The 22,626-nt window shown below is 37.6% G+C and overlaps 1 protein-coding gene across 2 annotated transcripts in view; it reads left to right on the top strand.

Moving 5' to 3' along the window:
- DBT (dihydrolipoamide branched chain transacylase E2) overlaps positions 1-22,626 on the top strand; it is a 46,793-nt gene that overhangs the window by 8,619 nt on the left and 15,548 nt on the right. For both annotated transcript variants that reach the window (XM_025288208.3, XM_006049795.4), the window contains exons 3-7: positions 2,460-2,535; positions 3,909-4,090; positions 12,387-12,508; positions 15,310-15,526; positions 19,971-20,137. In XM_025288208.3, coding sequence (XP_025143993.2) covers positions 2,460-2,535; positions 3,909-4,090; positions 12,387-12,508; positions 15,310-15,526; positions 19,971-20,137 — 764 coding nt within the window. The remainder of the gene's footprint in view (positions 1-2,459; positions 2,536-3,908; positions 4,091-12,386; positions 12,509-15,309; positions 15,527-19,970; positions 20,138-22,626) is intronic.

The raw sequence follows: 22,626 nt of genomic DNA on the forward strand, positions 1-22,626 counted from the left end.
AGAGATATTTTTCTCTGAATTATAGATACAAAGTTACAGATGTGAAATTGTAGATGGGACTCCCTATCAGCTAATTATTGCTAAATAATAACCTTCCCCACAACTTAGTGGCTTACAGGAACAATGATTTATTGTTCCTTAGCACCTTGGGGGTTGGTTGGGTGCACAGTTCCTCTGCTGGTTTCACCTGGGCTCACTAGTGTGGCTAGATTCAGCTACAAGGTCTTCTGGGTTAGAAGGTTCAAGATGGTCTTATTCATATGTCTGACAATTGGTGCTGTGTTTTGGCTGGGGCATCTCTTTTTTCTCCTCCACTTAGCATCTCTCATCCTCCAGTAACCTAGAACAGCTTCCTTATATGGGGATTTCAAGACACATTCCAGGAGGAAGAAGGGGGAATCTGAGAGGTCATAGGGAGGCTTGTAATTTCAGAACTCACACTTTACTTCTGCTATATTCTATTGGTCAGAACAAGTCATGGGCCAGCATAGATTTAAGTAGTGGTAAAGTAAACTTTACCGTTTTGGGGAACAGCTTCAAAAGAATTTAAGACCATATTTATTTACCACTGATTCCTGATTACCTGGGCTTTCCTGATAGCTCAGTTGGTAAAGAATCCACCTGCACCGCAGGAGACCCTGCTTCGATTCCTGGGTTGGGAAGATCCTTTGGAGAAGGGATAGGCTACCCACTCCAGTATTCTTGGGCTTTGCTTGTGGCTCAGCTGGTAAAGAATCTGCCTGCAATGCGGGAGACCTGGGTTTGATCCCTGGGTTGGGAAGATCCCCTGGAGAAGGGAAAGGCTACCTACTCCAGTATTGTGGCCTGGAGAATTCCATGGACTCTGTAGTCCATGGGTATAGTTCACGGGATCGCAAAGAGCCGGACACGACTAAGCAACTTGCATTTTCACTTTCCTGATTACCTCTAGGATAAATTCCAAACACCCCACTTCCTCATGGCACACAAAGTCTTAACCCTGGGCTTATTTCTTGCCACATATCCTATCATCAGCTGTACACAAGTGTTTGTCATTCCCTGACCATGCTGTACGTTATTGTATTTCCATGCCCTTGCACAAGCTGCTCCTTACATAATATTGCTTTTTGTAGAGGTGCCATGGTATAATTACTTGTCATTTTTTGGTTACTTCAGTTAGTTTCCAGTTCTTCATTGTAACTCCATGATAACTATTCCTGAGCAGAAATCTTTGTGTACCTCTCTATTTCTTCAGGGAAGAAAATCTTAAAATTACTTATGGAATCAAAGATACAGAGTTTTTGGTTGTTTTTTTTTTTTTAAGGTTTTTGATACTTAATGCCAAAACTGTTTTTCAGAAGGGTTCGCATTTATACTATGAGCAGCAGGCTGTGAGAACACAACTTACCGGAGTGGAAACAAAAGGCCATTCTTATCAAAATATGTTTTGTATTTCTTAAGTACTAATCTCATATTTCTTAAAGAAAAGTTTCCTACCTTAACATGTGTTTTATAAGCAATTTTGTTTAATAGTATTCTAATCATTGGAAAGGACCCTGATGCTGGGAAAGATTGAGGGAAGGAGGAGAAGAGGACGAGATGGTTGGATGGCATCACCGACTCAATAGACATGAGTTTGACCAAATTCCAGAAGATAGTGAAGGATAGGGAAGCCTGGCATGCTTCAGTCCATGGGGTCCCAAAGAGTTGGACATGACTAAGCGACTGAACAAAGAAAAAGAGAGAGGAGCATTCTTCAGTCACTTCAGAGCTATTCATTAATTTAGAAAAGTGAGAGGATCCATACACACTTTCTGTTGACCAGAAATAATATCTGTCTTGGGAATAATTACCATAAAGTATCATTGGCATCTATGTGTCATAAAAAGGATGTAGAACTTCAAAAAGGAGTTTAAAAAAAAATGGAAAGATGACATAGAAAACTAAAATTTAATAAGCTGGCAGAACATTATTTGGGCAGATTAAGAATTTCCCAAGTCTTCTAATATGGATCTGCCTGATCTTTAGACTCTGGGAGTGAGAAGAGTTATGTGAAAACAAGATATTTTAAGAGCAGGTCATTAATGTTTATTATAGTTTCATAACATAAAGCAAGGAGATCCAGCTGAATCTCCCTTTGTACAATATCCAGTTCTATTTTTTGTTCATTGCTATTAGTGCAAAATCTCATTTGTTGGAACGGCCTTCTATACTCTTGTAAAACAACATTATTTTGGAAATTGGAAAATGATAATTCTTTGGCAGTATCAACAGGTCTTTGTCACTGAGTAATTTATATAAATCTTTGATGGTTATGAATGATGGTTATGCTTTTAAACATTATAAAATGCTGTTTTGAATCTATGAAATAGAATAGTTTCTGCCTCTGAGAATATTTTCTCATTTTAGATGTTAAAGCATCTGTCTATTAGCAGTACATTATGTATTTAATGATCATCGTTTCTTATTTGTTTTGGAAGCTCTCCAGGGACAGATTGTTCAGTTCAAACTCTCAGACATTGGAGAAGGTATTAGAGAAGTAACTGTTAAAGAATGGTAAGTTATTCTGAAATTTTTTTAAGTAAGTATAAAAGTAATTTGAGTACAAATAAATAGCAATCTATTTAAATTGAAATACCTTTCTTTATAACATAAAATATATATATTTTAAGCTTTAAGGTAAATCTAGTGTATGTTGCCAATATACTGGTGGCACAGTTCATCATACCTCAGGGCATTTTATTCAGTGTAATTTATTAAGGTTTGTTTATTGCTCTTTTTGAATTTTTTTTTCACTGCCTACTCTTCACTTCAGCTAGAAATAGATAAATTAGTCTCTAAAAGATGCTAAGTTGATATGACCGTGTGTTTTGAAAAGCTGTTAATGAATGAACTTAGAGCTTCTTTCCAAACTGTTTTAAAATCGTTATGTAGTCTAAGCTGTGTTTATTAAAAATGGTTTCAGCAAGAATGCAAGTACATTTGACTCACCATTGCCTGAGAGTTTGCCTATATTTTTAGAACAGGTTAAAATATTAAAACAAAAGACATGAATCAAAGAATACTGTTTCAAAGGTTTTAAAAAAAAGTAAAAAAGAAAGAGGCTTGAAACAAAAATTAAAAAGACCTCTACTTAGGCATCCTTCTACCCCTTTTCTTTCTTTCCCTTTCTGGAAAAACAGAAACACCTCCGAGTACTGAACTAATTTTCAAAGGTTTCGAGAACTAGCAGTTAAGGTGAGTCAATAGATTGTCTCCCACAATTTTATACTGTTAAAGATCCTTTTAAGAACCTCGTTTAGATACCTAAACATTCTTTCCTTGTAGTTTTCATTATAATTGCTCTGTAGGTTAGGAGAGAACCATAATCACAGAAATGTACCTTGCAATTGTGTCTCTGTGGCATTGTGGGATCAAGGAAAGAGTGATGGATCTCAGGTCAGAAGAGGCTGACTCTGAAATTAATTAGCCATGTTAGAGATAAAGACAAAGAACTCAAACTACAATTTATAAAAGTATAGTAAATGTATATTGAGGACATCAGTTTTTAAAATTTAATTCTAGAAATAATAGGTATCCCTTAAAATGTGATGAAGGCTGAGACAATAAAAGAAAATAACACTTTTAAAATACATTGTTCATATTTCATCTAAGAAATGGGTGAGGCAGAAAAACCTGATACATTAATTAAATTTTTGGATTATAAATTACGAATATTTCATTGTTTTTTAAAAATTTATACTTCTTAAAGAAGCATCAAAGAACCTCTGAAAGCCATTGTAGTCTCTTCTGAAACATCCTTCAGTGTATCATTTGGGACTCAATACTGGGCTCCATGGATACTCATCTAATTCAGTGTAGCATTTTTATTGTTTCAGATGATCTGTACTATGGTTCATGTAAAAGTGTCTTATGACTTTTTCTTTTAGGTATGTAAAAGAAGGAGATACAGTGTCTCAGTTTGATAGCATCTGTGAAGTTCAAAGTGATAAAGCTTCTGTTACTATCACTAGTCGTTATGATGGAGTCATTAAAAAACTGTATTATAATCTAGATGATACTGCCTATGTGGGAAAGCCATTAGTAGACATAGAAACGGAAGCTTTAAAAGGTACTGTATATATATGTATATGTTCATCTATCTTGCCAAATTTATTAATGGCGTTCTTTTGTCTTTCGGTACCAGTTCAAAGTGGTGTTTCCTTTGAATAATTTACAGGATTTGATTTGAGGGTTTAGAACTGAGATAAGGAAAATAGAAAGGTATTCTGTGATACATGATTATCTTTTGACCAGTTACCATGTTAAAAACATGTATTTGTTGTTGTTGTTCAGTAGCTAAGTAGTGTCCAACTCTTTGCAACCCCATGGACTGCAGCACGCATGGCTTCCTTGCCTTTCACCATCTCCTGGAGTTTGCTCAGATTCATGTCCATTGAGTCAGTGATGCTATCTAACCATCTTATCCTCTGCCACCTCCTTCTCCTTTTGCCTTCAATCTTTCCCAGCATCAGGGTCTTTTCAAATGAGTTGGCTCTTTGCATCAGGTGGCCAAAGTATTAGGAGTTTCAGCTTCAGCATCAGTCCTTCCAGTGAATATTCAGAGTTGATTTCCTTTAGGATTGACTGGTTTGATCTCCTTGCAGTGCAGGGGACTCTCAAGAGTCTTCTCCAGGACCACAATTCAAAAGCATCAATTCTTTGGCACTCAGCCTTCTTTATGGTCCAACTCACATCCATACATGACTACTGGAGAAACCATAGCTTTGACCATCCAGACCTTTGTTGGCAAAGTGATGTCTCTGCTTTTTAATACACTGTCTAGGTTTGTCATAGTTTTCCTTCTAAGGAGTAAGCATCAGTATTACTAGATATAAAAACATGTATAGTAATACTTTATTTATCTGGAGGTCTGCCTTCTGGAAACCTTATGTTCAAAGAAGCAACAAACTCTCTTGGGAATGAAAGATTCAAGCTTTGAACACTGGTCACTAATAAAAATTGGAATGTGCAAAGATTAAATCTCCCATGATGGGATTGCTCTGTTTGCCAATGATAAGAAAACCAAAACACATTCTCATTGGTGGTGGTTATGAAAGCCAAATTTTTAAAGAGAAGTAGAAAAGAGGGAAAACCAGAGTGGGAAGCAAAGAAACTAGCATTCAGAAGCAGCAGCAGCCATGGAACTTATAATCATTAGGTGTTCTGACAACAGGGAATTCATTATGAGAATGTTATAGGAAAATTAAAGCTGTGCGCTGTCGCTATGCTAACAAATAGCTGACCCTCTACATCAGAAGTTCCGTTTGGCATTGGTGTGATATACCAAGGTTATGTCATCTAGGAAGCTTTGATGTGGAGGAGGGGCAGGGGGGACCATAATTCTGTGATGCAAACCTAAGCCAGCAATCTCTCTGGAAGTGCTGAGATGAAGCCCATTCAGTATAGTGAAGTTGGGAAGTTTAGAAGGAGTCTGAACTACAGTGGTTGGCTGACTCAGTCCTTCAGTCTGTACAATAATATAACTAATGTCATAGGCACACTTCACAGTTTAGAAAATGTTTCACGCTTAATGTTTTATTTATTCTTATTCATGGGGTAATCCAGTTTAACAAGTTCAGCGTTGGGTGATTTGCCCATGGCAGTCATAAAGCCAAATTTAGAACTCAGATGTCCTGAGTTTTTGTCCAGAATATTTTCCACTATAACATGTTGCATCCAAAACTTCTTGAAGCTTTCTTATTATTTATTTGATTTCTAATTATTAATAGTGGTGACCATTTCAAGGTGGTTGATGTGTGTTCTTTTAACACGACCTTGTTAATTTTCAAAAACTTCCTTGCTTTTGGCATCATCTTGTACTTTTCCTGCCTAGACCCGGAATCATCTCTTCCTTCAGGAGCTCTTGTTCTTTTAATGTCAATGAATAAGAGACCATGATCTGGGTTCTAGGGGTGTTTCTTATTGTCTTGATTTCAGATTTCTATTGAAAGGCATGATTTAGAAATATTAAAAACAAGAAAGACTTTATCTTTAAAAATTACCTGAAATAGGGGCTTCCCTGTTGTCTCAGCGGTAAAGAATCCACCTGCCAATGCAGGAGACACGGGTTCAATCCGTGATTGGGAAGATCCCACATGCTGCGGAGCAACTAGCCTCATGCACCACAACTGTTGAGCCTGTGCTCAGCAACAAGAGAAGCCACTGCAATGAGAAACCCGCACACCACAACTAGAGAGTAGCTCCCGGTTGCTGCAACTAGAGAAAAGCCTGCATAGCAGGGAAGACCCAACACAGCCAGAAATAAGCAAATAATTTTTTTTAATTACCTGAAATAAGTACAGAATTATTTTGATACGTCAACAAGATAATAGATATAGGTTCTTTTTTAAATCATTCAGTTAAAGACCTTAAAAGGAAAGAATTATATTCTTGACATAAACTGAAACAAGCAAAGATGCTAAACATTACTGTGGATGTCAGTAAGTTAGAATAACCAATCAGGTGCTGTAGACCAGGTTAGGTATCTATCTCGGCCATCCACAAAAGCAGATTATAGTAGTCTCTTGGTATTTGCAAAGGATTGGTTCAAGACACATACGCACACAAACAGATACCAAAATCTGCAGATGCCCATCTCCCTTATATGAAATGCTGTAGTATTTGCATATAGCCTATATTTTAAATCATCTCTAGATTACCTGTAATACCTAATACAGTGTAAATACTATGTAAATAGTTGCTGGCATTCAGCAAATTCAGATTTGCTGTTTGGAACTGTCTGGAATTTTTTTTCTGTATATTTTCAATCAACAGTTGGTTGAATCCATGAATCTAGAGCCTGTGGATTCCCAGGGATGACTGTGTATGAACAAGTGAGCAATTGGGATTTGAGGGGGGTTTTATTGATTGCTTTTATTTTTAAAGTTTCTTTTGGTATCCCCAGTGAAATCCAACTTAGTAAGTCTTGATATAGCAAATTATAAAATCAAAAACTTTTTCAGGCGAGGGGTATATTTTTTCTAAATAACTTTTTTACAGAAGTTAATTTCGTGTATGACATGGATGAATCTTGAAAAATTATTCTGAGTCAAAGAAACCAGAAATAAAGAGAACATGCTATATGATTCTATGTATATTAATTTAGTTTTTAATTGGAGTATAATTGCTTTACAATGTTGTGTTAGTTTCTGCTATACCATGAAGTAAATTAGCTATATGTGGACATATATCCCCTCCCTCCCACCCCTCCACCCCCATCCTTACCCCTCCCTCCCATCCCTCCACCCCATCCTTCCCCTTTAGGTCATCATCACAGATTACCAAGCTGAGTTCCTTGTGCCATATAGTAGCTTCATACTGGCTAGCTATTTTACACAAGGTAGTGTATACATATATCAATGGTAGCTTCTCGATTCATCTGTCCTTCTCCTTCCTCCCCTGTGTCCACAAGTCTGTTCTCTACATCTGCATCTGGATTCCTGCCCTGCAAATAGGTTCATCAGTACCATTTTTCTAGATTCCATACATATGCATTAACATATGGTATTTATTTTTCTCTTTCTGACTTATTCACTCCGTATGACAAACTGAAGGTTCATCCACATCACTACGAATTACCCAAGTTTGATCCTTTTTATGACTGAATAATATTATTCCATTATATATATGTACCACATCTTGTTTATCCATTCATCTGTTGATAGACATTTAGGCTGCTTCCATGTCCAGGCTGTTGTAAATAGTGTTGCAATGAATGCTGGGAGACGTGTGTCTTTTTGAATTATGGTATATGCCCAGTAGTGGGATTTCTGGGTCATATGGTAGTTTTAATTTTAGTTAATAAGAAACCTCCATATTGTTCTCCATAGTGATGATATCAATTTACATTCCCACCAACAACGCAAGAGGATTCTCTTTTCTCCACATCCTCCCCAGCATTTATTGTTTATAGATTTTTTTGATGATGGCCATTATAACCGGTATGAGGTAATATCTCATTGTAGTTTTGATTTGCATTTCTCTAATAACGAGTGATGTTGAGCATCTTTACATGGGTTTGTTGGCCATCTGTGCATCTTTGGAGAAATATCTGTTTAGGTCTTCTGCCCATTTCTTGATTGGGTTGTTTTTTTATATTGAGCTGCATGAGTTGCTTATATATTTTGGAGATTAATAAAATTTTAGAAAATCCAGACTAATCTATAATGACAGCAAACTAATTAGTGGTTGCCTGCTGATAGAGTGGGGAGGGGGGAAGGTTTGAGAAGGAAGAATTACTAAGGCATACAAGGAAACTCTGAGGGGTGATAGATACATCCATTGACTTGATTGCAGTGATGATTATGGATATATATGTATTTAAACACTCAACAAATTTTATATTTTTTGAATGTGCAATGTGTTATTTATAAAAACTTAACGGGATTGGATAGATTGCAAGAGTAAAAATTATCTGGTAATTTTCCTCATAGAAAAATGATCATTGCTAACTATTTCATTTGCTATTCATAGTGCATTCTGAATAATTGTCTTGCATGCTAGTTTTATTTTCTGTGTGTACCTTTTTGCTTTTGTATTTATATTTTTTATAATTTGTATTAAATCTTTTATTGTTAGAATATGAAGAATATTTTATTGTAAGAATATGTACAATATGAATATTGTAAAACTATGAAGCATAATCCTATATATCAAATAAGTGAGCCTATAGAATAGTGGATTGTTTTTTAAGAAATTTATATATGCCTCTTTTTAAATTATGGAAATGGAAAAGGTTTCTAAATATCTCATGTACCTTGTCTTAAACAAGAATTTATAGTAAGGTATTCATTCCCTAGTGGTCCAATGGCTAACACTTCATGCTCCCAATGCAGGGGCCCAAGTTTACTCCCTGTTTGGGGAACTAGATCCCACATGCCACAGCTAGAACCCAGCACAGCCAAAAAAAAAAAATTGTAGTAATACTGAATTTGTTTGTATTATTCCCTGTTCTAGTGCCGAGAAAACCAGTTATACTATGAGTAAGAAAATTACCTAATGAAAAGTTTTTTAGGAGTATAACATATATTTTGTACATTTTTCAAGTAGAAAATAATTGCATCTAGAGTGCAAGGGATCAAGTGTAGAAATCTTAGTAGTAATATTGGACACAAAATCCTATCTTAATGCTTGTTTAAATAATATTCTATGGTACTATCTTTTGTAACATGGTGTTTCAACCTGCTTTTTAAGATTAGGGTATCATGATAATTTTGATAAGGAAAAATGTATTTGTGACCTCCAAGTCCTATTTATGAGTGCTTTGGCTGTAGACAGACCTCTACTTGAAGAGACCTCACCAGACTCACTTATGCCAACTTGTATCTGTGATATTTAAAAAGCATATACTCTTAACAATTACAAATTGATGATTTAGTTACTTAATATTATCAAGATTATATCAAAGCTGATTCATGCCTCAGTGTGCTGTCTACTATAAACTCAATTTTTAGACTATTGCTGTGAGTTCTCCTTATAGCTAACTTGGCTTTCTCTAACCTCTATTTTAAAAGGTAAGATTACTCCTCACTTCTCTAAACAACTAAAACATTTTGAACCCAAACTTTTCAAACCAATTCATTTAATGGGACTCATTAGTTTTATTTTTTAAAATCCTATGTATTTTGCTCTTTCTTAAAGCAGTGGCAACCCCACTCCAGTACTCTTGCCTGGAAAATCCCATGGACGGAGGAGCCTGGTAGGCTGCAGTCCATGGGGTCGCTAAGAGTTGGACACAACTGAGCAACTTCAGTTCACTTCTTCACTTCTGCCATTATATTGCATTCACCCTTTAACTTGAACATCTATCATTGATTGAATGCTTTCTATGTGCTTATGTGCTATATATATGTAAACTCATTAAATCATACAGATCATTATCCACAGTTGACACATGCAACATTGAGATACATAGAGGTTTAAGTTGCCCATGGCCACATGGCTGGTAATTGGTAGAGCTATGATTTGATCCCAGCTCTGTTTAATTCTAAAACCCATGTTCCAAACCACTTTATTACACTGAAAATTGTTTGCAGAGATGGAATATCAGTTCCATTCTGCACCTAGAACACTGGCACTACATTTCTAACGATGTGTCTGTTTGTACATTCTGCGGTAACAACACGTTAGGTGTCGTATAGAGTTTATAGTATTAAAGATGTTTGCCAGGACAATACAGTGTTTTAGAGTTAAAGTAAAAGAGTAGGAGGGAAGGAAGCCTCTTAAGGGAGAGTAAACCATTTTTAGGAAAGATAAATGGGCTCTTCGTGGAATATGTGGGAGGTGTGATAGTTTGATCATGGTTGGATGGCATCACTGACTCAATGGACATGAGTTTGAGTAAACTCCAGGAGTTGGTGATGGACAAGGAAGCCCGGCATGTTGCAGTCCATGGGGCCGCAAAGAGCAAGACACAACTGACCAACTGAACTGACTGACTGATGATAATTTGTGACAAAAGTTTGTCTGTCTGTGTTATGAATTACCCACTCCAGTATTCATGCCTGGAAAATCCCATGGACTGAGGAGCCTGGTGGGCTACAGCCCATGGGGTTGCAAAGAGTCGGACACGACTGTGCGACTTCACTTCACTTCACTTCTGTGATAAAAGTCAATCTTCTCTAGAACTCAGACTCTCTTCTGGGGAGGGAGCTTATGGTAGTTGAGTTCCTTTTGGATGTCTTCAGGTAAATGAGAGTTCCGTTAACCTCTCCTTGCGTTTGATGTTTTCCAATTGCATGCAGCTCAAAATAATCAGTACACCAGAGTGGCACATTTTGGGGCAGTATGTCCTGAACTCCACCCGTCACATTTTCTACTACCCTTCATGTTCAATACAAAGCTTTTGTTTGTTTCTTTTTTCTCTTCCTTACCCATATGGGGAACTTTGAGAGCTCCACTGGGCCAGTTCGTAGATTAGTGAGGGGGGGTGAATGAATAGAATGTCTTTCCACAGTTGCAGCAGTGGAAATTTATTTGCTTAGAATTGAATGTCAAAGATAACTCAGTTGCCTGATGATGTTCAGAGGCTGTCTCTAATTTCCTTATTCCCACAGAGATTCTGCTGTACTCAGTATTGATTTGCTAGCATCCAACCTTGACAATTAAATGCTCTCAAAAGCTTTTTTGGTTGCAAAAGTGCGTGCTAATAGCCCAAGATTATTTTTCTTATATCACTACTCTAGAGTTAGAGAATAAAACTACCAAATTAGTATTAGCAGAGAACAAAACTACCAAATTAGTATTAGCCATGAAAATAAAACCTTCCACAGCATTCTTTGTTGCATTCAAAGCAGAGAAAAAATTTTAAATGCTGAATTATCTTAGGAAAGCATTTAAGATTCTCACAGATTTTACATGATTCATGTAATTTACCTCACATTTGATTCTTAATTCATGCTATATATACATATGTTTGTATATATACAAATGTATATATAGTGTACATATATACGAATGTGAGAAATTTATTAAGAAAATGTTTACGTGTTTTAAAATTTATGAAAGAAACTCATTTTTTAACTTGCAGCTGCTACATAATTTTAACAGAAGTGATGTAAATAGAAGATAATCATAATCATTAAACAGTACCTGGTACTAGTACACCCCTCTCACTCACTCTAGTACCCTTATTTGTTTTTCTGTTTTAAAGTTGTGCTTTTCCATTCTGAAGTAGCTCATCTATCATACTTTTTGAATATATATTTTAAATGAAATTTATTTATATAAGACACTAAGCTCCAAAATCACTTGCAGGTGGTGACTGCAGCCATGAAATTAAAAGACGCTTGCTCTTTATAAGAAAAGCTATGACAAACCTAGACAGCATATTAAAAAGCAGAGATGTCGCTTTGCCGACAAAGGTCTGTCTAGTCAAAGCCATGGTTTTTCCAGTAGTCATGTATGGATGTGAGAGATGGACCATAAAGAAGGCTGAGTGCTCAAGAATTGATGCTTTTGAACTGTGGTGTTGGAGAAGACTCTTGAGAGTCCCTTGGACTGCAAGGAGATCCAACCAGTCAATCCTTAAGGAAATCAATCCTGAACGTTCACTGGAAGGACTGATGCTAAAGCTGAAGCTCTAATACTTTGGCTTCCTGATGTGAAGAACTGACTCATTGTAAAAGACCCTGATGTTCGGAAAGATTGAGGACAAAAGGAGAAGGGGGCAACAGAGGATGAGATGTTGAGTGGCATCACTGACTTGATGGACATGAGTTTGAGCAAACTCAGGGAGATAGTGAAGGACATGCTGGCATGCTGCAGTCCCTGGGGTTGCAAAGGGTCGGACACAACTTAAGGACTGAACAACAAGCTTGTTGTTTTAATATTTTCTACTAAACAGTAATATTTTACCTTGTTTCCAGATTCAGAAGAAGATGTTGTTGAAACCCCTGCTGTGTCCCATGATGAACACACACACCAAGAGATAAAGGGCCAGAAAACACTGGCAACTCCTGCAGTTCGTCGTCTTGCAATGGAAAACAATGTAAGTTTTCTTAATATTTAAGTGTGAGATCACATAGAAGGTCTCCATGTGTATCTATGAAGAATTGCCCAGATATTCCATAATGAGTTGGTTCAAGTTGGGATTAAAGAAAACATAGCTCAAGTTACTAAAAGGTTAGTCTTTATGAGAAATGAGAAGAAAATTGTGAACTTATTATTCATATTAAGTGAGAAGTGTGGGTTTTTTGTTTTTTCTGAGAGCCTAATAAAAGTCAGGGCTACTGATTATTGAATAACTTATAAATACTAGAGTCATAGATCAGGTACCCTAGAAGCATAGCTTGAGACAGGGGTTTGGGAACATGTGATTGATTAATTGAAAGAGTGATCATCTTTACTAGGAAGAAAGGAAGCAGTACAGGGAAGGGATGGGAAATGGTCCAGGCACAGATATGGTCTCAAGGGTCTGCTGGATCCCAGGGAGATGGAAAACACCATAGTATTGACTTCAGTCATGGAGGCTGGTCTTTTGTGTTCCCTCTTACTTGCCAGTCACTGATGCTTAATCTTCAAAGCAAGATGGCTGCTAGGCATTGTGCTAATAATTCATATGTCATCTTGTTTTTAATCTTCACAACTCTGTGAAATAACAGACTTTTATAAGACTTGGAGAGGTCAAATAACTGGTCCAAGGTCACATAGCTAACACAATAGTAGAACTAGGATTCCAAAGTGAATCTCCATGACTCTAAAACCAGTGCTCTCAATTATTAATACTGCCTCAACAATTGTTGCCCCTATCGTTTGAGCACTTCTGAGCCAGACGCCATACATAACGTTACAACTAATCCTCACAGTATCTCTGCAAGCTGGTCTTATCCTCTCTCTGATGAGATGAGAAAGGGAAGAGAAGTTGATTGGGTTGCCTACAATCAAATAAATAGCTCAACTGGGGATGTGAGCACAGATCTTTCTGGTCCCAAAGCCTGAGTTCTTTCCACTATGCCCCACAGTGCAAGGTTTTTGTTTGTCTCTTTTTGAGAGAAGTAGTTTAGTTACAGTGGGAAAAATTGTCTACATTTTGGGAATATGTAGTAAGAGTCATTAAAATGTTCATATCTCTTCAGCTAGTTATCCTACCACTGGGGAAGGTCATCTAGGATATATTCTTCCAAGTGTTCTATATAGCCAGAAACTAGAAGGCACATATGTGGTCAAAATCAGGGAAATGCTTAGGAAAATTATGTTCTCACCTTTAATGAAAATTTATTAGCCATTAAATGTGTTGAGATATGAAGATGATTTGTTGAAATAGAGAAATAGAAATAGTATTATGGAATACTAGATTGTTAAGGTATTAGATGAAATAATGATCTTCTATATTGCTTTGAAAGCTATAAACATTTTACCATTTTAAAAAATTATATAGAAGGACTACCTATAGAAATGTATGATGTTGCTTTCCTGTGTCTTTCTAAAGATATATATATATATAATTAGGGCATTTGTATAATTACTAGAAATTAAATAGCAGATTTATTATTACAAAACAACTCTTCTCCCCCCCCTTTTTTTTTGACATTGGCATATTAATAAATAGAGTTTAAAACCAGTGGCACTCAGAGTTTGTAATTACCTAAAAACTATTTGTTTAAAAGAGTTTACTTGGTATAAACTAAATGTTTGATGTGATAAAGTCCTTTATTCTTTTGAAATCATTCTTAAAGAAACACTAATATAAATAAAGCAGGACGTAGCCTTGAGAGATTATTATTATACACTATGCAGGAGGGTATCATCCAAGCTTATATGTCTTTTTATGCAGATTTCAATTTAGTGAAAATATTTTATCTCTATAACCAAACATAGGAAGTGATTAAATAAAGCCAGATCATAAATGTTTCCAAAAAGTATCATGAGTGACTAGTAGAAAGTGGAATTACATCATCTATTGTTTATTCTGTGGAATACCTTAATAAAACTTAGGTGTTGATCCTTAACTTGGGCTGAGGAAGTCACATTCCAAATACGCCTCAATAAAGTTCATTTCAGTGTTTTGTCCTGATCTTTCTAAAAGAACCATCAGGAAAAAACTAATTGACAGACTTTTTTGTTTTGAATTAAACTTTTTATTTTATATTGGAGTATGGCCAATTAATGATGTTATGGTAGATATAGGTGGACAGCAAAGGGAGCCAGCCACACATATACATGTATTCATTCTCCCCCAAACTCCCTCCCATCTAGGCTTCCACATATCATTGAGCAGAGTTCTCTGAGCTATGTATTAGGTCTTCGTTGATTATCCATTTTAAATATAGCAGGATGTAGCTGTTACAGAGAGCTTTTGTTGGATGATTATTTTAGTCATTGTGTGTATACTGGTAGCCAGGGTCAGAAACATTGGTCTGCATTTGTTACAGTGTTTAACTCTCCTTTAAATGCTCAGTTCTTCTTATGTAGTCTTCAGGAAAAGGAAAAAAAAAAATCCAATAAGAATTATGCAAGACATTTAGAAATAGTTGTTTAAAAATATATTTTCAAAAGTAGCTATATACAATGTAGATATTACATTGTCACTACATGGGTAAATGAACAGTATGTAGAAAAGTAACAAATGACCAGTGTAGCTGTAGTTTATGGTATTCTATTGAGATGATGAAAATGTTATAGTTTATAGTGTTCTGTTAAGGTAAAGAAAGTGTTATTTCCTTATACTAATTTATTGGTCAGAGATACTTTACCTTCAGCTCATTTAATTCCACTTAGAGACCATATGATGGATTTATTCATTTTTAGGTAGTTTTATTTTTAGCATTAAAAAGGTATCATTTTTTTTAGATTAAGCTGAGTGAAGTTATTGGCTCAGGAAAAGATGGCAGAATACTTAAAGAAGATATTCTCAACTATCTGGAAAAGCAAACAGGAGCTATACTACCTCCTTCACCAAAAGCTGAAATTATGCCACCTCCACCAAAACCAAAAGACAGAACTATTCCTATTCCAATATCAAAGCCTCCAGTGTTCACAGGCAAAGACAGAACTGAACCCGTGAAAGGTAATAATAACAGTAATGTAAAGGAATAGTGCCATTTATTTGGGGGGAAGTTGCTTCAGCATTATGAAATTATAATTTTTCTAGGAAAAGCTTTAATATATACTGATAATTTTTGAGGAGTAATATGTTAGCAGGTTTCTTAGCATATAAACTTGTCTACAGATAATTTCTATGTTTCAAGACTTGCTCAGTTCTGTTCAGTCGCACAGTAGTGTCCGACTCTTGCAACCCCATGGACTGCAGCATGTGCCAGGCTTCCTGATCCATCACCACCTCCTGGAGCTTGCTCAAACTCATGTTCATTGAATTGGTGACGCCATCCAACCATCTCATCCTCTGTCGTCCCGTTCTCCTCCTGCCTTCAATCTTTCCCAGTATCAGGGTCTTTTCAAATGAGTCAGTTCTTCGCATCAGGTGCACAAAGTGTTGAGCTTCAGCATCAGTCCTTTCAATGAATATTCAGCACTGATTTCCTTTAGGAATAAATGGTTTGATCTCCTTGCAGTCCAAAGGACTCTCAAGAGTCTTCTCTAACACCACAGTTCAAAAGCATCAATTCTTCGGTGCTCAGCTTTCTTTATAGTCCAACTCTCACATCCATACATGACTACTGGAAAAACCATAGCTTTGACGAGACAGACCTTTGTTGGCAAAGTAATATCTCTGCTTTTTAATATGCTGTCTAGGTTGGTCATACCTTTTCTTTCAAGGAGCAAGCATCTTTTAATTTCATGGCTGCAGTCACCATCTGCAATGACTTTGGAGATAATTTTTCTGTTTGAAGACTTGTTCAGGATATTTTAAATATTTATTATTTTTTGTTAGATTTCAAAAGTACTTCTGATTTATGTACAAACTCTTAGGATGATTAACTTCCAGAAGTGACTTTGCAAGAAAGCCATTGTGTAAATACGTGGCTTGCATCCTTTTGAATTTTTTATACACTACAGCTTGGAAAGCAGTTACCTATTCTATTGGGCTTTCTGGGTGGTGCTACTGGTAAAGAATCTGCCAGTGCAGGAGACATAAGAGACACAGGCTCAATCCCTGGGTAGGGAAGATCCCCTGGAGGAGGGAATGGCAACGCACTCCAGCATTCTTGCCTGGAAAATCCCATGAACAGAGGAGCCTGGCAGTCTACAGTCTGTAGAATTGCAAAGAGTCAGACGTGACTGAAGTGACTTAGCAACACTCACCTATTATATATTACACTTGACCCTGGTGTTGTGCTACAGTCCATGCTTCAGCATTGAAATTAGTGGCTTTCAATCTATGTAATATATGTAATAAAGATGGTAGGTCCAAGAGAAAGAGTTTAATTGAGAGTACCCCATGAACAGTATGAAAAGGCAAAATGATAGGATACTGAAAGAGGAATTCCCCAGGTCCGTAAGTGCCCAATATGCTACTGGAGATCAGTGGAGAAATAACTCCAGAAAGAATGAAGGGATGGAGCCAAGGCAAAAACAATACCCAGTTGTGGATGTGACTGGTGATAGAAGCAAGGTCCAATGCTGTAAAGAGTAATATTGCATAGGAACCTGGAATGTTAGATCCATGAATCAAGGCAAATTGGAAGTGGTCAAATAGGAGATGGCAAGAGTGAACGTCAACATTCTAGGAATCAGCAAACTAAAATGGACTGGAATGGATGAATTTAACTCAGATGACCATTATATCTACTACAGTGGGCAGGAATCCTTTAGAAAAAATGGAGTAGCCATCATGGTCAACAAAAGAGTCTGAAATGCAGTACTTGGATGCAATCTCAAAAATGACAGAATGATCTCTGTTCGTTTCCAAGGCAAACCATTCAGTATCACGGTAATCCAAACCTGTGCCCAAACCAGTAACGCTGAAGAAGGTGAAGTTGAACGGTTCTATGAAGACTTACAAGACCTTTTAGAACTAACACCCAAAAAAGATGTCCTTTTCATTATAGGAGACTGGAATGCAAAAGTAGGAAGTCAAGAAATACCTGGGGTAACAGGCAAATTTGGCCTTGGAATACGGAATGAAGCAGGGCAAAGACTAATAGAGTTTTGCCAAGACAACGCACTGGTCATAGCAAACACCCTCTTCCAACAACACAAGAGAAGACTCTACACCTGGATATCACCAGATGGTCAACACCGAAATCAGATTGATTATATTCTTTGCAGCCAAAGATGGAGAAACTCTATACAGTCAGCAAAAACAAGACCGGGAGCTGACTGTGGCTCAGATCATGAACTCCTTATTGCCAAATTCGGACTTAAATTGAAGAAAGTAGGGAAAACCACTAGACTATTCAGGTATGACCTAAATCAAATCCCTTATTATACAGTGAAAGTGAGAAATAGATTTAAGGGACTAGATCTGATAGACAGGAGCCTGATGAACTATGGACAGAGGTTCATGACATTGTACAGGAGACAGGGATCAAGACCATTCTGAAGGAAAAGAAATGGAAAAAAGCAAAATGACTGTCTGAGGAGGCCTTACAAATAGCTGTGAAAAGAAGAGAAGTGAAAAGCAAAGGAGAAAAGGAAAGATATAAGCATCTGAATGCAGAGTTCCAAAGAATAGCAAGGAGAGACTTTAAGAAAGCCTTCCTCAGCAATCAGTGCAAAGAAATAGAGGAAAACAACAGAATGGGAAAGACTAGAGATCTCTTCAAGAAAATTAGAGATACCAAGGGAACATTTCATGCGAAGATGGGCTCAAAAAAGGACTGAAATAGTATGGACCTAACAGAAGCAGAAGATATTAAGAAGAGGTGGCAAGAATACACAGAAGAACTGTACAAAAAAGATCTTCACGACCAAGATAATCATGATGGTGTGATCACTGACCTAGAACCAGCCATCCTGGAATGCAAAGTCAAGTGGGCCTTAGAAAGCATCACTACGAACAAAGCTAGTGGAGGTGATGGAATTCCAGTTGAGCTATTCCAAATCCTGAAAGATGATGCTGTGAAAGTGCTGCACTCAATATGCCAGCAAATTTGGAAAACTCAGCAGTGGCCACAGGACTGGAAAAGGTCAGTTTTCATTCCAATCCCAAAGAAAGGCAATGCCAAAAAATGCTCAAACTACTGTACAATTGTACTCATCTCACACACTAGTAAAGTAATGCTCAAAATTCTCCAAGCCAGGCTTCAGCAATACGTGAACTGTGAACTTCCAGATGTTCAAGCTGGTTTTAGAAAAGGCAGGGGAACCAGAGATCAAATTGCCAACATCCGCTGGATCATGGAAAAAGCAAGAGAGTTCCAGAAAAACATCTGTTCCTGCTTTATTGACTATGCCAAAGCCTTTGACTGTGTGGATCACAATAAAGTGTGGAAAATTCTGAAACAGATGGGAATACCAGACCACCTGACCAGCCTCTTGAGAAACCTATATGCAGGTCAGGAAGCAACAGGTAGAACTGGACATGGAACAACAGACTGGTTCCAAATAGGAAAAGGAGAACGTCAAGGCTGTATATTGTCACCCTGCTTATTTAACGTCTATGCAGAGTACATCATGAGAAATGCTGGGCTGGAAGAAGCACAAGCTGGAATCAAGATTGCTGGGAGAAATATCAATAACCTCAGATATGCAGATGACATCACCCTTATGGCAGAAAGTGAAGAGGAACTAAAAAGCCTCTTGATGAAAGTGAGAGAGGAGAGTGAAAAAGTTGGCTTAAAGCTCAACATTCAGAAAATGAAGATCATGGCATCTGGTCCCATCACTTCATGGGAAATAGATGGCTAAACAGTGTCAGACTTTATTTTGGGGGGCTCCAAAATCTCTGCAGATGGTGAATGCAGCCATGAAATTAAAGGATGCTTACTCCTGGGAAGGAAAGTTATGATTAACCTAGACAGCATATTAAAAAGCAGAGACATTACTTTGCCAGCAAAGGTCCGTCTAGTCAAGGCTATGGTTTTTCCAGTGGTCATGTATGGATGTGAGAGTTGGACTGTGAAGAAAGCTGAGTGCCGAAGAATTGATGCTTTTGAACTGTGGTGTTGGAGAAGACTCTTGAGAGTCCCTTGGACTGCAAGGAGATCCAACCAGTCCATTCTAAAGGAGATCAGCCCTGGGATTTCTTTGGAAGGACTGATGCTAAAGCTGAAACTCCAATACTTTGGCCACCTCATACGAAGAGCTGACTCATTGGAAAAGACTGATGCTGGGAGGGATTTGGAGCAGGAGGAGAAGGGGACAACAGAGGATGAGATGACTGGATGGCATCACCAACCTGATGGACATGTGTTTGAGCGAACTCCAGGAGCTGGTGATGCACAGGGAGGCCTGGCTTGCTGCAATTCATGGGGTCGCAAAGAGTCGGACACGACTGAGCGACTGAACTGAACTGACTGAACTGAAGTGACATTAGAGAACCTTCTATTATAGTTGTTGAAGGGATCAAGGGTTTTAAGAATAAAAACAAATATGTATGTTTTTTCTAGGCTTTCACAAAGCAATGGTCAAGACCATGTCTGCAGCCCTGAAGATCCCTCATTTTGGGTATTGTGATGAGGTTGACCTTACTGAACTGGTTAAGCTACGAGAAGAATTAAAACCCATTGCTTTTGCTCGTGGAATTAAACTTTCCTTTATGCCCTTCTTCTTAAAAGTAAGATTTCATTCATTTCAAGCAAGGCTTGAGTTAGACATATAAATTTTGTTTTGCAGATATCCAGTGTGTTAACTATGGGTTTGAATAAAAGTAATATTTCTCATGATATCACATAGTTAGAAAAATGTACAGATATACTCTCTTTGTTTCACAGAAGTTTATAAAATTGAAATTTTTTGTGTCAGATTTTTATCTACTTATCTCTTTGAACTAGGTTGGGATTGTCCTGCCAGGAAGGTAAAGCCTTTAATTCAGAAAGAATCATGCCAGCAAAGTCCTGATTTGAACAAAAGTGAGACTCAGGATTGATTTTTCACTTTTCAATGAACATATGAGGCTTCTAGGAATCATTTCTAGGACCTTGGGACCAATATAAAAAGAATAAGACCATCAGCTGAGCTTGCATAGCTCACTAACCACTGTTTAGGAAGCAGCTGCCTTCTGCCTAACTCTGTACGAAGCATGCTATATATATGATCTCTTTTCACTATCAGAATAATGCTAATGTGTAAATAATTGCTATTCCCTCTTTCCATTTAAGGAAACTGGCATGCAGAGAAGTTGACAAACTTGTCAAGAATTTATATAACAAGTGGAGAAGTTAAGTTTTCCTTCTGGTCCATTTTTCTTAAAAAGTATATACTGTTGTCTCTAACTCCAGTGCGGCTTCCCACAAGCACTTGGCACACTCCACCAAGACTGTTCCCCCGTAGATCAAATTACTGTATTATCCCCTGTTTCTTTTCAGTGGTTCCCTTTCAGGATTGCCTTCAGGATAGTTTGTAAATGCCTTATTGTGGCATAATAGAATATTTCTATGTGCCTTTGCTGCCCACTTTTCATGTCTTCTCTCTCAGTCACCCCCCGGCCAGCCCCCCGCTATAGTCAGATTAAGCTATGTGTAGCTCCTGGAATATACAACTCTACCTGAAGTACTGCCTCCTCCTTTGATCAAATGTGTGTACATCCTAAACACCAAATTTTGTTCCAGTGTAGCTTCCTACAAAAGCTGGTGGTTCTCATAGTTTGAATTAAACAAGCCTTTTGTTTCACATTTCAGCTTAACTCAGTGTATTGAAAGTATTTATCCTCAGTTGTCTCTTCACTGATGCTGAGTCTTGTAAGACATAAGCTGTTCTCCTGTATCTCCACCTTTTTAACAACTACTCTAACAAAGAAAGAGATGCTGTATAAACATGAGATGTAGTTGGTGCCGGTAATGAGGGCTCTAGACTATGTTACAGCTCTGAGGGTCATCTGTAGAGGCACAGCAGTTGAAACTCGTGGATGAAATCACTCAAATTATGTGCAAAGGAGAAGAAAAGAAGGCTCAGGGTTTTCCATCAGTGTTTAAGAGGTAGATAGAAGTTGAGTTGCCTAGGCGGTGGCAGAGGGTCAGTGGGGTCAGTGGTTTGATGATAGCAGAAACAAGAAATCACTTAAAAGCCAAGTGTGTCTATTGCTGAATGACAAACCACCCCCAGATTTGATGGTTTGAAACAGTTAGCCATTTATTATTGCTCATGGGTCTACAGTCTATTTCTCTGTAGTCTACAATCTACATTTATTCTTTCTCATGAGCACAGCCAGTCTGCTGATCTTGGCAGAGCCCACTCATATGTCTACAGACAGCTAGTAGCTTGGCTAAGGGGCCAGCTGCTGTGGGATGACCTCAGTGAGCTTGACTCATTTCTCTTCCCATGTCTCTCCTATCTGCCCAGTATACCAGCCTACACATGGGCTCAGTACTGGCAGATGAAGAGAGGAAGCAGAATGTAAGCACTTTGCCCAAGCTGCACTGCACCTAGTTTGTTTTTAATTCACTGACCAAAGCGAGTCACATAACTTAGCTCAGAATCAGCTTGCAAGAGCACTGCCAAAGGATTTGTATACAGAGGCGAGCGAGACTGGGGCTTTTGATTCAGCCTCCCTCACCAAGAGAGAAGAAAAGGTCAACCAGAACTTACTAAATAAAGGATTGCTGAGGTTGAAGCTTGGTTGCTGTTAGTTGGGTTTGGGGAATGAAAGAAATTGAGGAAGAGGAGAACCTGAAAAAATATGTTAAGGCAGACAGGGCATAATAAAAATGACAGTTAAAGTATTGTTCAGGGGAAAAAATGACCTCATATCTGTGAACACATACCTTGTTTTTCCTTTTACAAAATTTGGATTATACTCAAAATAATTTATAAGTGAAGAAGAACTAAAGAGCCTCTTGATGAAAGTGAAAGAGAAGAGTGAAAAGTTGGTTTAAAAACTCAACATTCAGAAAACTAAGATCATGGCATCTGGTCCCATCACTTCATGGCAAGTAGATGGGGAAACAAAGAAAACAGTGAGAGATTTTATTTTGGGGGGCTCCAGAATCACTGCAGATGATGACTGCAGCCATGAAATTAAAAGACACTTATTCCTTGGAAGAAAAGCTATGACCAACCTAGACAGCATATTAAAAAGCAGGGACATTACTTTACCGACAAAGGTCT

Source organism: Bubalus bubalis, chromosome 6 (assembly GCF_019923935.1).
Source record: "Bubalus bubalis isolate 160015118507 breed Murrah chromosome 6, NDDB_SH_1, whole genome shotgun sequence".
In the NCBI taxonomy this organism is placed as follows: Eukaryota; Metazoa; Chordata; class Mammalia; order Artiodactyla; family Bovidae; genus Bubalus; species Bubalus bubalis.